At 45.9% G+C, this 14,902-nt stretch overlaps 1 protein-coding gene across 3 annotated transcripts in view; it reads left to right on the forward strand.

The window, feature by feature from the left end:
• The window catches only part of WDR59 (WD repeat domain 59), a 49,354-nt gene that overhangs the window by 23,767 nt on the left and 10,685 nt on the right, over positions 1-14,902 (forward strand). The window contains exons 13-19 of one of the 3 annotated variants that reach the window (XM_053987014.1): positions 371-495; positions 1,351-1,515; positions 2,318-2,413; positions 3,818-3,974; positions 5,254-5,323; positions 5,594-5,747; positions 9,390-9,446. In XM_053987014.1, coding sequence (XP_053842989.1) covers positions 371-495; positions 1,351-1,515; positions 2,318-2,413; positions 3,818-3,974; positions 5,254-5,323; positions 5,594-5,747; positions 9,390-9,446 — 824 coding nt within the window. Of the gene's footprint in view, positions 1-370; positions 496-1,350; positions 1,516-2,317; positions 2,414-3,817; positions 3,975-5,253; positions 5,324-5,593; positions 5,748-9,389; positions 9,447-14,902 lie in introns of those variants that run through there. The other 2 variants (XM_053987015.1, XM_053987017.1) reach the window with 2 other exon arrangements.

Here is a 14,902-nt window from a genome sequence, read left to right on the forward strand (position 1 = left end):
TCTTTCCTGCTGAACTGAGACGCTCCAGTTCAGCTGACTGTGACTCTGGCAGCACTTTGTAGGGAGAAAAAAGGGTCTCACATGAGAAGAGAAGGACCATTTAGGACTGTACAGAGTACAGGCAGGTTCTGTACCCTTTCTGGGAACCCTGTGTGCAGACAGCTTTGCATTTTTGAAAAGAAGGGTCAGTAACTTGCCTCCAAACAGCAACTGAGACTCTCCAGCTGACAGGTCTTTGCCAGATAAAACTCATACCTCCATGTGTCAGAAAAGCAGAGGAAAGCCTGCTGTCCTGGCTGCCTTCTGACATCATGTGAAAAACTCTGCCTGTTATAGCTTGTCTCAACTTGTTTTCCATCTTTCCTGTCAGCCTTAAAAGAAGATTTCCTGAATGACCCCCTGGTGGGAAAGAAAACGGACCAACTGGGGCTGCCTCAAACACTGCAGCAGGAGTTTTCACTGATCAATGTGCAGATCCGAAATGTCAATGTGGAGGTACAGAGTTTCCTTTTGCTGGCTTGTTAGAAGAGGATGTGGGCAGGCTGGCTTTTTGGAGCCTTTCAGGGAGAACCTTCTTTGCTGCAGTGACTGCTGTCTGTAAACAAGTTTTATTTTGAGCTGTCAAGATCCTCTTGGCCAGGGGTAGTAAGAAAGAGGATAATCCCAGAAAGTGGTGTGAGAGGAATGTTTCAGCACAGTCAGTACTCTGGCTGATCTTGAGAAGACTGGATGGTGTTTTCTTCTCTGCCTAGACTGTGGAGTGGAAGGTGACTTGTTCCATGCAGTTGATCTCATTTCAACTGCTTCTGAATCCCATCTGCTGAGCCCTCCCTATCCTGAGCTCTGTCCCTCAGTTTTTCCCTCTTTCTTGCACTCCAAACTCTCCTCTGTGCATGGAAGCAGACTGAACTGGGATGGGAGGCTCGAGGCAGCTGCGTGTCTCCTTTCCCCACCCCTGTGGTTTCACAGCTCATGGCATGATCCTGATGTAGTTTTCTGAGACAGTGGTGCAGAATCTTAGAAGGTGCCTGTTACTGCTGCACTGGGCCAGGAGCTCTCCATGGCCAAGTGAAGTGGGCTGGGGTGCAGTGACTGTTGGGAGCAGGACCTTTTGTTGATGACACCTGGGCTGGGCACGGTCTCTGGGTGCTGGGATGTCAGTCTGCTGGTGCGAGCTGAGCCTGTCCCCATCTGCCTGGGGCTTTTTGCTGTCACTGTGTTCCCTGCCCTTGAGAACAGCATGACTTTGTCTTATGTGCAGAGGAATCAGTCCCTCAGCATGAATTTAAGCCACTATAAGTGTAAAAGTCCTGGGAGATCTAACTAAAAACCAATTGCTTTTCCTCACAGATGGATGCAGTGAGTCGCAGCTGTACGGTGTCGGTGCACTGCGGCAACCACAGAGTCAGGATGCTGGTGATGTTCCCTGTCCAGTATCCCAATAATGCTGCACCATCCTTCCAGTTCATCAACCCAACCTCCATCACAGCTTCCATGAAGGCAAAGCTGCTGAAGGTGTGTAAGGAGTATAGAGTGTCTTTATAAATGTACAAATGGTGGATACTTGACATCTGGATTTTCGAGACATAACTAAACATCAGACCTTGCTGAAGACATACCACAGGTCATAACCACGGGTTGAACTGGTAAATTGTGAAGCCCAGAGGATGAGGTTTTTCTTTGTGCTGCAGCCCAGTATTTGCCTTTTTCCACTGCTTCTTCATTGCTGCTGTGTTCCAGTGTGATGTGTATTGCCTGAGGATCCCTGACATCCTTCTCCTCGTGCAGTTGCCCTCAACCCAATAATAGGCAAAATGACCAGCTAAGCATCCAGCTGCAGAGTGATACTATTTTTGAGCCAGGATGTTGCTTACTGCTCTACTACACAAGCTGCTTTAAAAATCAGGGGATTTTTTTTACACAGGCCCTGCTAATTCAGACCAGGTGTTTGATCATCTGTTGTAGCAAATCCTATTGCTATTGAAATCCTTTCCCCAGCAACACATTGATGGATCAGTTTGGGTTTCTTCCTGAAAAAATCTGATTCAGTTTGCCACAAACTGGTATGAAACATATGGGCTGCGGTAATATTGAAGCCTAAATCCTGGCTCAGTGTGCTGCTAGGTGAACCTCAGTGCTCTGATCAAAGCACACAGCCATTCCTCAGAGCAGACAGCACACCAGTGACTCCAGTGGACGTTAGGGGATGTCTGTGACCTGTTTAGGTCCTGGCACCTAAGCTGCTCTGCAGACAAAAAGGATGTGGGCAAAGTGTGGAGGTAACTGTGAATAAAGTTGTGTCTTGTATGTATTCCAGATACTGAAAGACACTTCCCTGCAGAAAGTGAAGCGGAACCAGAGCTGCCTGGAGCCTTGCCTGCGTCAGCTGGTCTCCTGGCTGGAATCTGTCGTGGTACGGAGAACTGCGTGGGCTCTCTGCCCTAGTTTGATGTCTTTTCCCATGTCCCACACTTCTGACTCTGCAGTGAGAGTCTGGCCTCGTTAGATGTGTAAATAGACCCCTGTGACTGGCCATTACATTTGTGTGAGCACTTCTGGTTAATGTTGAAGAGAGCTGGGTGGATGATTAGATTTGTTTTGTTTTCCACAAATGAGGCCCTGAAGATTTGCTTTGGGGGACTCTGATATCCAGGTTACCAGGAGTGACTGGAGACTGGAGAATCTTAGTGGTGCATGGTAGCTTCCCAGCTCAGAATATATTTCACTGGCTGCCAGGGCATGGTTATCATCTGTGAGAGAAGATAAAAGGCCTCAGGTTTTTGATGGATTCATTGTTGTCTGAAAGGCAGTGGCAGATGTCTTCACCTCCTCAGTTTTAGTCAAAGATCCTTCTAGTCCTATTCTAGGGTTTTTGTTTTCTTCCCTGGAAAAAAACCCAAACTGAAAATCTGGTTTTTTTCTGCAGCCTTGTGCTGAGGTTTTGTAGGGATGATACTGCAGATAAATGCAAGTCACACTCTGCTCTTAGCTGTGAGATCTGTGATACCTACTCAGCATCCCAGTGTCAGGTATTAGGTCTTTGTGTGGGTGAAGTGTACTGGAGTGGGTGTTTTTAGCATTCAGGAAAAGATTGGAGAGTCTCCTCAGGTTTCTTTCCTGAGAGGTTTTGTTTATTCATCACAAATAAAGGGGTGGGTTTTTTTTTACATGTGAAGGCTTAATTCTGCTTGGTTTCAGCAGTAATATTATAAGAGTGGGAACTTTCTCTGCTGTATGAAAATCTGATGACTTGAGGCACCACTGCTTTCAAAGAATTCTTTTAGACCAAAGTTGTAGTATTATTTATCCAAATAAATGCAGATTTCTGCCAAAATTCTTGTGGATAGTCCTGAAGTCCCCCAGTAATTCACACCACCTGCCTTCCTCACTTGAAGACTCCAACCTGCGTTTGACACCCCACAGTTGTGTGGTATTCCCACTCAAGGAGATTTTGTGCATCATTGAGGTATCATATTCAGCTCAACTAGCTGTCTTGAGCGTCCTAGCCAGAGTTTGAAGGTCAGATTTTCTGTATAGTTTCCTCCTGTTCCTCCCCAAGTTAAGCTCTGCATTTCAACGTGGTTATGGTGGGAGACAAGTCTCTAGACAAGCAGCCAGAGAAGCTTTCTCCTCAAAGGCAAAAGTGCCCGCAAGTGCCTCTGCAGTTGAAGCAGCAACTGTGGTCTGAGCTTGGTCTGTTCTGGCTCAAAGGATGAGCTCCTCCTGTGATGCTGCTTGGCACTGCCATGTCCTATGCTCTGGCTGGATTTCTCTCCTGTGGCAGCAGGAGTGTGACCTTAGGTAACTTCTGTTTCAGAACCAAGAGGACAGCACGTCCAGCAATCCCTACGCTTTGTCCAACTCTGTAACGCCCCCCTTGCCCACGTTCGCCCGGGTCTCCAATGCCTACGGCTCCTACCAGGATTCGAACATCCCATTCCCACGGACCTCTGGAGCCAGGTTCTGTGGTGCAGGTCAGCCCTGTCACTGATACATTAAAACAGGTACCCAGGGAATGGTCCTTTTAGATGTCTTGGGGAACACTTGCCTCTGAACAAGATGAGGCTTTGCTCATTGCCATGCAAGGAGTTAAAGTTGTGATAATGGTGTTAAAGTAGTGGTACTGTGGTAAATTTTGAGATGAGACTAGTTAGCAACTGTTTGCAGTTGGGGTTGCATGTGGGGCTTTAGGACTTGGAAATGCAGGACTAGCTGAAGAGATAACCTTTGGCTTATGGCATGCCAGAGGCATTGACAGATCTCTTTTTATAGAACACTGGAAATAGCTGTTTTCCTTGCCTAGTTCTCTGCTACCAGCATCACATTACTGAGTGTATTCTGGTACTCAGTCTTCACAAAATTCCTGTGATTTGGGGTTGAATTTACCCCTTGCTGAAACCATATTCATATTACTAACCACTCTTTTCTCATTCTACACTCTTCTACTTGTCCAAAATAGCTTTCCCAAGGTCATTAAGAAACTCCTCCCAAATGGGAGATGGGGTACAATCATATCCAGGTTTCCAGGAGAGCACATAGAGGGTAAAGTTCATTAAAAACCAGCTTAAGATCTTAGTAAGAGCTGTTAAGTTTCACTGAGCTGTTTCAGATGCACACATGCCTTCTCTGGACCTGACTGCATCCCAGTGTGAGCACGTTTTGAGAACTCCTTTCCATACAGGCCTCCCTGAATTCTCAAGTAAAAGTAAAACAGAATAATATTGCATTGAATAGGCCCAGTAAAGCCTGCTAAATCCTGAAATGCTTGCAAGAGTAGGTGGTTGAAGATACTTGAGAGGCTAACAAATGGGATAAGGCTTGTGAGAGCGTGTTTTGGAGGCAGACTTCAGATGTCTGGGTCTCTTGTACAAGCTGCAGTGGTTTCTCTGCATTGCCAAACATCACCTCACTTACCTCTGGAATAACAGTGCTTGGCAAGTTCTGGTGGAGAGTTAAAAAATGAGCATGCATTTGCTCATTTTCTTTTCCTGTCTTTTCTCTAACAGCTATAAGCCACTTGAAATTGTGCTTTTGAGAGAAACATTCAAAAACCCCATGCTTTGTAGTGGGTTTGCAGGGAGTTGATTTGGGTTGAGAGGATGTCTGCTTTTAGTTTATAATTGCTAAGGGTAGTGGATAAGAACCAATGCCCTTGCCTCTGATACACAGGGAAATCTGGCCATTTAAGTTGAACCACCCCCGGGTATTCTACTCCTTGTTGCATGATCTTTATGCCATGTCCTGTCTCTTCAGGGTACCTGGTGTATTTCACGAGACCCATGACCATGCACCGCGCCGTGTCCCCAATGGAGCCCACACCCAGGTGAGTGCCCTGTGTGGTGTTTGAGGTGTGCTGCTGTCATGGGCAGGAAAGCAGGAAAATACCAGGTCCTCCATTGCAGCTAGTCCCCTCCAGTGTTAGCTGTGTCCTCAGTGCAGAGCGCCTGGGCCCTTACACCACATGGCCTCAGCAGAGACTTCTTTCCAGACACTGGCACCATTGCTGGCAGCTTGGGCTAGTGGACATGTGAGTGTGAGCCTGCAGGACATTTTGGTGGGAAAAGCCCCTGAAAGTATATTCCCTTTCTTCCAGGTCTCTGTCAGCTTTATCAGCGTACCATAGTGGCCTCATTACTCCAATGAAGATCCGCACGGAGACTCCGGGCAACCTGCGCTTGTACAGTGGGAGCCCAACACGCAGTGAGAAGGAGCAGGTCTCCATTAGCTCCTTCTACTACAAAGAAAGGGTAAGTATTAGACCAAAACACTGCTCCCAACACTTCAACTTTCATTATCTGTTTTCCTTTCATTTAGCATTGCTGGTAACAGAAGCTTTGTATACCTCTCAGAAAGACATCTTTCTATAGGCAGCTCTGTGGATTTATCTGCTATTAGTAACTTCTTTACCAATCCTCTCTAGCATTTGACCTGCTTATTTTGATGTTTCTGTATGCTGACCATCACAGTTCCCTTCAGTGCATTACGCTGTCTCCCTTTGCATTATGTAGGGTTAAAATATCACCCTTTAAGAAGTTGTAGTCTTCAGATAGGTGCATGTAGGCAGCTCTTGTTGTTCTGGGTACTCCCTGATATATATAACTGCAAAGGGTTGTGACTCTCTGCAGCTTACTGCCAGCCTCTCCTGGACTATGGGATGTGGTTGGTTATTTCTATTTCAGGTGTCTCTTTCAGGGATATGTGCCCCTTTTCTTTTTAAACAAAAATAATTTCTACATGATTCTATTATGACCTTCCAATCCACATAATTCTGGTTTAGGTGCAAATTTTGCTGTTGTTCCTATTTACAAAGCTTTGGAGAAGAGTGGGATTGTTTCCTTCTGGGACATGGTGGGTGAGGAAGACCTGTAGTAATTGTAGGGTGGCCGCAGGGTAGTTGTAAAGCACCTGTGAGGGCCTGATGTGCCTGGAGCAAATGCTGTGGGAGCAGTAGGCTGAGCAGATTGTTAGAAATACACTATGCTTCAGCAGGGGGTGAAGTGGCTTGCAAAAGTGCAGTAAGCTTCCCCAGGGCACCTCAGAATTTGGGGCATTGAGTAGTTTGTTCACTGTCCATGCAGAGGACATGAATCTGTTGCAGCAGTGAAGAGCTTCCAGGTAACCCAGGGAAAGCCAAAAGCTGTCTGCAATCTGCTGGCAGAAGAGTTTGGGAACTTGTGTCCCAGGAACAGAGGAAGTCAAAGCCTTGAACACCCATCCTTCCTGGGCACTGAGACAAGTCTTGTTTTTCTGGTGGTTCTGGGTGTGACAGCCATCCTTGTCTCTGGGATTGTGTCCTGCTTACATGATGTCATTGCACCTTCCAGCTGTGGGGAGAGCCCCTGTCTCCAGTGCAAGTTCTGCTTCCATACAGACCCAGAAGACTCTGAGTCCCCATCCTGTTGTTTTTTTTTTTTCCCACACAAACTTTTTTTTTTTTGATGAAAAGAGAAAATGGTGCTGCCTGGAATTAGAGAATAGAATTATAGCCTGTCCTAGTATTTGTAGGAGAGTTTATTTAAAGAGCTACCTCTGTCCTCTGCAGCAGGCTTGTCCCCAACACACAGCCTCTCTAAGATGACAGACAAGGCTAAAAATAACATGTGGAACCAGCTTGGTGCAATTTCATGTGATCTGTCTCCCCAGCCCTTGTATTGATGGCAACAAGATTTTTGTCACAGGGTAAAAATTCAAGAGAGCAAAGCATGTGTGCAGCCATGTCTGCTGAAAGCCAAGGGAAATTCCTGTGTTCCCCTTCCCCTGCTGAGCTATCTCCTCACATGCTGGAATAAATGTAAGAACCTTAGCAGGAAGCTGGTTCAAATGTTCTTGCAGATGAAACAGTATTAAAAAAACCCCCAAAAACCTGTATCTCCCTTTAGCAAACGTTTTCTGATTCTTCAGGAGTTGATGCCATGACCTCTGTTAAATCAATGCTACATATTTTTGTTATTTCATTGTGATGGTTTTAAAAAGCCCAGATTCTAAATTTAGTTAACTCCTTGCTCTGAAGCTTGGATTTTATGTTCGCATTAAATAAAAGTTGAAATTTTGTGCATCAGACTGTGATATCAGACAGCTTCATCCCCAAAACTGAATTTATCAGCCATAACCAAGTATTTAAATCCAATGTAGCAGCCACTGGCATCCACTACCATTAGCAAACAAATGGAATTTGCCCATTGCTAGACAGGAAAGATGTCATGTTCCCATAAAGGCAGGGGAGCTGCTGATTCCAGCAGAGAGCTCCTTAGTGAGCCAAAATGAAGCTAAATCTGGCATTGAGCCTTTCTGTGCTCATTTAAATACGTGTATATATATATATATATATATATGTGTGTATATATATGCATACATACACACATCTATATTTATATATATGTCTTTCTCACTTTGTATCCACACATGCACACTCCTCCTTTCTTCCTCCCTCTTTTTCACTCCTCAAAAAAACACCACTGAAGAGCAGTAGTCAGCAGAAAGGAGGAGCTTTATCTGTACCGTGGCAATGCCGTCAGTGTTTTGAACCTGAGTGTCTCTTAAAGAAGGTGCCATGGAGTTCTTTTTCCCCCCCTGCAGTTAGAGGGTCATGCCAGTGAGGACCTGGAGACTGTTGCATCCTGGGAACGCCGCAGGAGGCTGCTCAGCCTTGCTGTACCTGGGCATGGTGGCAGTGGTGTCCTTACGCTTCCCATCAGGGAACTGGTCGGGGGACTGAGCTTAGTTTTGCTGCTTTTCCACTGTATGAAATTTCCTTCAACTAACCCTTTTCTCCTTCTCTGTGTGGCCTGCTGGAGGAACCTGTAGCACATGGCTGCAGCCTTCTCCTCTCTCTTTCCATGGGGGCCTGCAGCCAGCCTTGGCTTCCTGGCTGTAGGGCTCTCCCAGCCATGAGATGCAAGGGGATGTAGAGGCTGAAGGCATGGCTGATGGTCCTGACTGTCTATCATCAACTGAAAACAAATGCAAAATACATTGTACCTGACCCAAATATTCCCTTTTATTATGTTGACTCCTAGAGATCGGTACACAAAACTTTTTTTCAAGTGAGTGTACACCAATGTGCTTTGAAAGATTCCATTTGCTGTTGCTGTAATACTGTGTTGAGTACCTACTGCAGTATCTTCAAGTTCCTAATGAAAGCCTACTTTGGAGCTATTTGGCATAGTCAATCAGTGAATTTGATTGCTCACTCAATCTGAATGAGTTTCTCAACCCATTATGACAATACCCACATGGGCCGGCCAAGTAGCAGTGTCTCTACATCCCTTCTAATATCCTGACATGTGGTTTTTATTGTTTAAAATTAAAGTGAACAGTTACAGTAGGTTCCAGTGAATGAAGTTCTGGAGGATGCTGGATGTTAAAGGGAATCTGAGTAAGCAGGAGTGTCTGTTTAGCTTTCTGCAGATATCTGTGCCATGGCACTGGACAGCTGTGTTAAAAATGATGCAGTTTACACTTAGCTGCCTTCCTCTTCAGGCAAGAGGAGTAAAGCTTTGGAGTTTAGGCACGTGGGGCACTTGGGTGTTGTCCTCTGCTCAATTCATGGTATGAACAAGGTCACATGAAGCAGTTCAGTGCTTCTTGCAGTAATACAACTCCACGTGGAAGACTTTATTCAGATTTGTTTTTCCCAAAGTCTTCCGTAGAGGCTGGTGTTGGGCACAGACACAGCAGCCCTTGCTCTGCCAGAGCCATAGGTAATGCTCTGTACAATTGTGTGAGGGTGAAAATGGTTTGCAACTGTTCGCTGTGTACCAGAGCCATTGGGAACAGTATCTTTTACTCTGCTGGTTCAGGGCACTTTTCATTTCAGTTTATTTACCTTTGTCTTTAATTTTCTTGGTGTCTTTCTTCCCTTTTCCTGGGTATAATGTTTTCGCGTACAGATGTCTCCTCGCTCTGCCCGGCGACGTTGGTCCATACAAGCAATTAACGACTTCCCGGTACTGTGTGCTGTGCTAATACTGTCCTTGATATGACCCTGTCTTCTGCCCAAGGGCCCAAGAATAAAATGCCACCTGCCTGCCTTTGAGTAACCTGCACAGAGCTGGGGGACTCGCACTCCACGCAGGGCTTAGGGCTTCACAAGAGCAGATGAACGTGTAAGTGGGCAGGAGCAGACAGGAGTTTGCAAGGTGCAATTACTGACCTACAGGATGCCTGTTTCACCTGGCCTTGTGGTCAGGAAAGGATGCCAAGGGGTAATTTGAAGTGTAAGAAAAGATCAACCTCTAAGATACAGAGTGCACTGTAGAGGAGCTGAGTGATTATTATACATCATCAACCAACTGATGAGACTGACATTAGACCACCTAATTTCTGAAAAGACAAAATCTTGCTGGAGAGGGAGGGAAGATCACTTAAGAGCTATGGAAGAAGCAAACTGGTTGAGTTTCTGACAACAATCTGTCATCTCATTAAAATGAACTGCCACTTCTCAGTGCAATCCATCACACAGTCTTATTTCCTGGATCAAAAAATACAATTTCTTCTTAACTTCTGATCTTCTCCCAGCCCTTGGAGTTGCACCACTGCATTCATTTAGAGTGGTTGCACTTCAGCCACTTCAGCCACCCTGGCAGGTACTCCCTTCTCCTGGCACCTGCCCTGCCAAGTCTGCTTTGACAGTTGTTTTCTGATAGTCAGGTCCACGTGTCCCTCAAGCTCCGACATCATTCATGATATTGTCATCTTGATGATATCAGGATTGCTCAAGCTGTGCTGTACACGTGGGCAGTTACTGTTTCATCACTCATCTTCCAAATATAGACAAAGCTCAGAAAATTCCATTTCAATTTAAAGATGATCTCTTTAAGTCTGTTTGTCTTAATGTCTGCACAAACAACTGTTTTTTCACAGCTGCTGTCCTTCATGCTATCTCTTCATAAGACAGCAGGGAATAAAATAGAATCCTGTAACACCTGACTTAACTTGGTATAATAGGATCAAGTTTTCCTAACTGCAAGACTTCTAAGACTGTACTAGCAAATAATAGGTGAAAGAAACCAGAAGTAATTTACTTGACTCCATCAAGGCTTGTTACAATGATCCTTGTGAGCAGCAGAGGCAAGAAATGAAGTTCTGTCTTGAATCAGGAGTAGACTGAAAGAAAGAAAATCAAGCAATGAACTTGCCAGCTTGTGTGGTAAATTGCAGAGCACAAAGGCTATGGTTTAATTCCCTTACCACTGTCCTGGAAGGAAGAGCAAGTAATGATGTGATTAAGTTATACTTTTCAGTAATGCATATTTAAAAGGGATACAGGGGTTAGTCCAAGCCTTGAAGGATTGATTGTATTTGTGGACAACCTTCAAAAGAGGCTAAACTGACTCTCTAAAGGGGACAGCAGTGCCTAAGGTGAAGACACAGGCATACACAAGGAGAGGTATAGGTTATTAGTGCAAATCACATGCCTTCCTTCTGGAAGAAGAGCTCAGCATTGCTCAAGGTATTTGGGGAAGCAAGAGTTTAGCAAGTTTACAAGACGTAATAATTCCTCTTCCTTTCTAGCTGCCTCTTCTGAAGTGCCCATGCTTCAGGGCAGGTGCCAGCTAGTGATTGATGGAAGCTATAAAGAAATATTCCTGCTGTGGGGCACTTGATTTGAAAGGGCCTTGGATTTTTTTAGCGCCTTTATGGCAGGTGCCTGATACTGTGGGAGATGCTGGAAATAGTAAATGTTGATTGTTTTGAAGAGAAAATCCAGGCAGTGCTGCATGAGCCACATGGGGGAGTTAAACTGTAGGCAGTTGTTCAGAATAAAGGAGCATAGCATTCTACAGGGAGGAAGCAATTTTTGCATTTTATTTAAAAAAAATAAATATGAGAAGCAGCTTGAACCTGACTTGAGCAGATTTAACTATTTTGTACATGCCTTATTGCAGCTTAATCTCTTGGCATTGAGTCTGTTCTCTTCTGTTCACAACCTTTACCTTTGCCCTACTAACGCCAGTTTATACCACAAACCCTGAAATTTTGCATATGCTGATGTGAAACAGGCACTTTACATTTCAGGATCCTACTTAAAGCACTGCCTGCCTCAGCAGGATCCAAAGGCACACACACCCAAGTGTTCAGCATCCTTTCCAAGCGGGCAGCATTTTGCAACTCCTGCTGCTGAGTATGCAGTGATGATGGTGGTTGCTACAAAGCAGTTGGTGGCTTATTCTTGGGCTATCTGTTTCTACATGTAACCCATTTACTGCCATCGTTATCACCTCAGATTGCAGCAAATTACAGCCTTGGGTATAGTAGTGCAGGTGCAGGCTGGCTTTTTTAGTCATTATCCAGTGCTGTTCCCTGCTGTCACCTCCAACCCATGATTGCCATAAATGCTCTGGTTTCTTTCCTTCTTGTGCTCTGAGGAACTGATGAGTCTTAATTTACTTATCAATGTAGCGATTTTCTTTCGTATCTTCCTCTCGTTAAACTGAGGAGCAGCTGGGTAGATGCAGTTCTCCTTGGCAAGGATTCTAGGCTTCAGAAAGAGCTGGAAATGTCGTGGGCAGTGCAGAAGACCTGTGCCTTTGTCCTTCAGCTGCCAGCAGCTAGCTTGGTGCATGTTGATTCCTGCTTCAGCTCCAACTGTTATGTTCCCTGCTCCCCATCCTGACCTGTGCTCCAGCCCCTAGGAAGAGATGTGTTTTCTGCTCTGCCCTAATGCCCCTGAGCCTTGGTGACACTTTTTGATTACACCATAGTGGGAGCTTCTCTTGGGAGAAGAGGTGGAATGGGAGGGAGGTGGACCTAAAGCAAAGAAACCTAAAGTTTTCTTTGTCTCTGGTGATCCGTGTTAAATGTGCTCAAATACTGCCTGGTGGAGAGCTACTCCTGTGATTAACACCAGTAATTACTGGATTCAAAGTAGAACTTCTGCTGTCAATGGTAATGAATTTTACCCCATCTGTGATGGTTCCCATACTTCTGATTGTGGGTTTTTTCCTAACTCTTACTTGTTATAGCTGAGGTAAACCTGAATTGCCAAAAACCCAGGCTTTTTTAATGGTGACTTTACATGTAGCTTTATGATTTTTTTCTGTCACAGCTTTAGGGGTTAAAAGTGGTGGGCATGGAAGTGTAGTACAGGCAGGGCCTGGGGCCATCGACTAACTCCATTCCTGGAGATGCACCAGTAAAGAATTAGGGTTTCCTTTTTTGCCAGTAAATAAGCAGAGGAAGAAAATAGGTCAATTTTGGTTTGAGTCCAAGTTTTCAGGGGGTTCTGATACATTTAATGTTTCCATTTGTATGGTGGTATGTTAAAAGCAAGCAGTGGAAACCATTCATGAGAGCTCTTTCATTCTCATCTTCATTTGTTGTCATTCTCCTCCCCCCCCCCAAAAAAAAATAAAAAAAGACCCAATTGCCTGTGGAAAATGATATGTGTTGTCCATGTTTGTAGTCTTGAAATGCCTGTTGGGAGGCTTCTTCAGTCTGCTCTTGCAAGGGGCAGGAGCAGGTTGAATCTGTTCCCAAAGACTGGGCAGAGGGAGCTCTCCATCGACTGTGAGTCCTGGGGACAGCTGGCTTACAGATGGCCAGAAGGTGGCAGGTTGCTCTCTAAATTACCTACCAGGCTCTAGAAGCTCTTGTTGATAGCCCTGCAGAACGTGGTTCTGTGTCTGCAAGCCTGGGCTCAAACACCCGCTCAGACACAGCACAAATAACAGCTTTTGCTGTGAGAAGCCTGGTAGCCCTTCCAGGACAGTGCCTGAGCTCTTTCCTCCTGGCATGTCATTGTGCTGGGGCTCCCAAGCTTCACTCATATACTGATTTTGGTAGCATCAGCAGTTCCTCACCACACCTGGGAGACAGCATTTGCTGTCCTGAGAAAGAATGAGGTACAGGTGCCACTTGGGAATCTTTTTGTAAGGTTGTTGTAAGGTTACTTGGGAACCTTATTGTAATACAGCTCACATCCTTCAGCGCTGAATTGGCAGCTAAACCTTTAGGTGTTAGCAAAACAGGATTAGCCTGCCCAATGTCAGGAGAGGCAGAGCTGATCCAGACTGTGCCTTGGTTAGGAACTGATGGACTGAAGAGAGGTGGGTCTCCCACCTGACCCCATTCTAGCCACCTTCCACTGCATAGTGCTTTTCAGCTTCAGGGGACAGATAAGTACTGCAGGCAGATTCCTCTTGGATGAATGAGGATTTGAATAGACGTGGCAGAGAACTAGTCAGTCAGCCTTTCCAGAGCACTGGATGCTGACAGCCCTGTTTCTACCAGTGTTTCACCCCTCTGAATGTGGGCACCATGCAAGCTCTGCTCCTCTTTACTCAGGGGTGGTGGAAGATCAGGGGAATGGTGATGCTATGTAACATACGCACCCCTGGAACAACCTTTGTCTCCTTTGAGGCTGAAATGCCTTCTTCACTTACTGTCAAGCAGGAGCCTCTGATCCTCAGCTGTGCAGTGTTCAGAGAAGCTTCAGGAGCTCATCCTTTTTGCTTCTTGTGGCATGTGTTAGTAGTAGTCTGCTCAGCATGGCAAGACCTCCTCGGCACACTGGCCTAAGCTTGGGCCAGGCAGGCAGTGGCATTTCTTAAGGTCATGAGTAGGTTTTTAAGGACATTTTGTGTCTGATAAGCCTGCCAGGTTCTCACAGGACTGCATGGTCATGGTCAAAAGCCATTTGGCACTCAGCCATCCCAGAGCTGGCCTCACACCCACAGTAAAGGTGATCTTGCTTGCAGATCCAAGTCCTGCCTTTCCTGTATCCCAGTCTGCTCTTTAGGAGCACTAATGTGAGCCTGTGTAAGCTGCATCTGCCTTGCAGAGCCATCAGCACAGGGCTGCCTTGCTGGCCCCTTGAGAGAGGGGCTGTTCTGCTTTGATGAGATGTGTGGGAAGCCCCAGCAGGAGTGTCCCAGGAGAGCCTCCCTAACTCAGCATGACCGGCGCTTCCGTGTGGGTCGGTCAGCGCTGTGTGGCAGTGAGGGAGCGCGCCATAGGAGAGCAGCATTGCAAAGCATTGGAGCCCTGCGTAGCAGCCAGCGCTTCCTTCAGTAGAGCTCCAGTGCCTTCTGCCTGTCGTGCTGCCACACATCCTCTCACCCCTCCTCCTCACTCTCCTAGAGCAAGGAGCTGGAAGAGGTCAGGATACTAGACAGATACTCTACGGTGTTTCACACAGCCAAGGTAGCTTTATGCAGCTTGGCTTTAAGATGACCTCTGTATCTGTTACAGGAAGTATTTGGGAATCTTGGCTTCTTGTTTCTCTTCCCTTCTCTTGGTTCCTCTCCTTTCTTCTCCCCCCTCTTATGTCCTGAGCCAGCTGTAAGTAGATATGAGCATGGCAGCTAGGGATCCTTGCTAGGAAAACTTGGACCCTGCTTTATCATCTGCCAGTTGTTTGTTTGAAGCTGTTGATAAAGCAGGAGGTGGGAGCCCTGTGCTG

The sequence above is a fragment of the Vidua macroura genome, chromosome 11, assembly GCF_024509145.1.
Source record: "Vidua macroura isolate BioBank_ID:100142 chromosome 11, ASM2450914v1, whole genome shotgun sequence".
Lineage (NCBI taxonomy): Eukaryota > Metazoa > Chordata > Aves > Passeriformes > Viduidae > Vidua > Vidua macroura.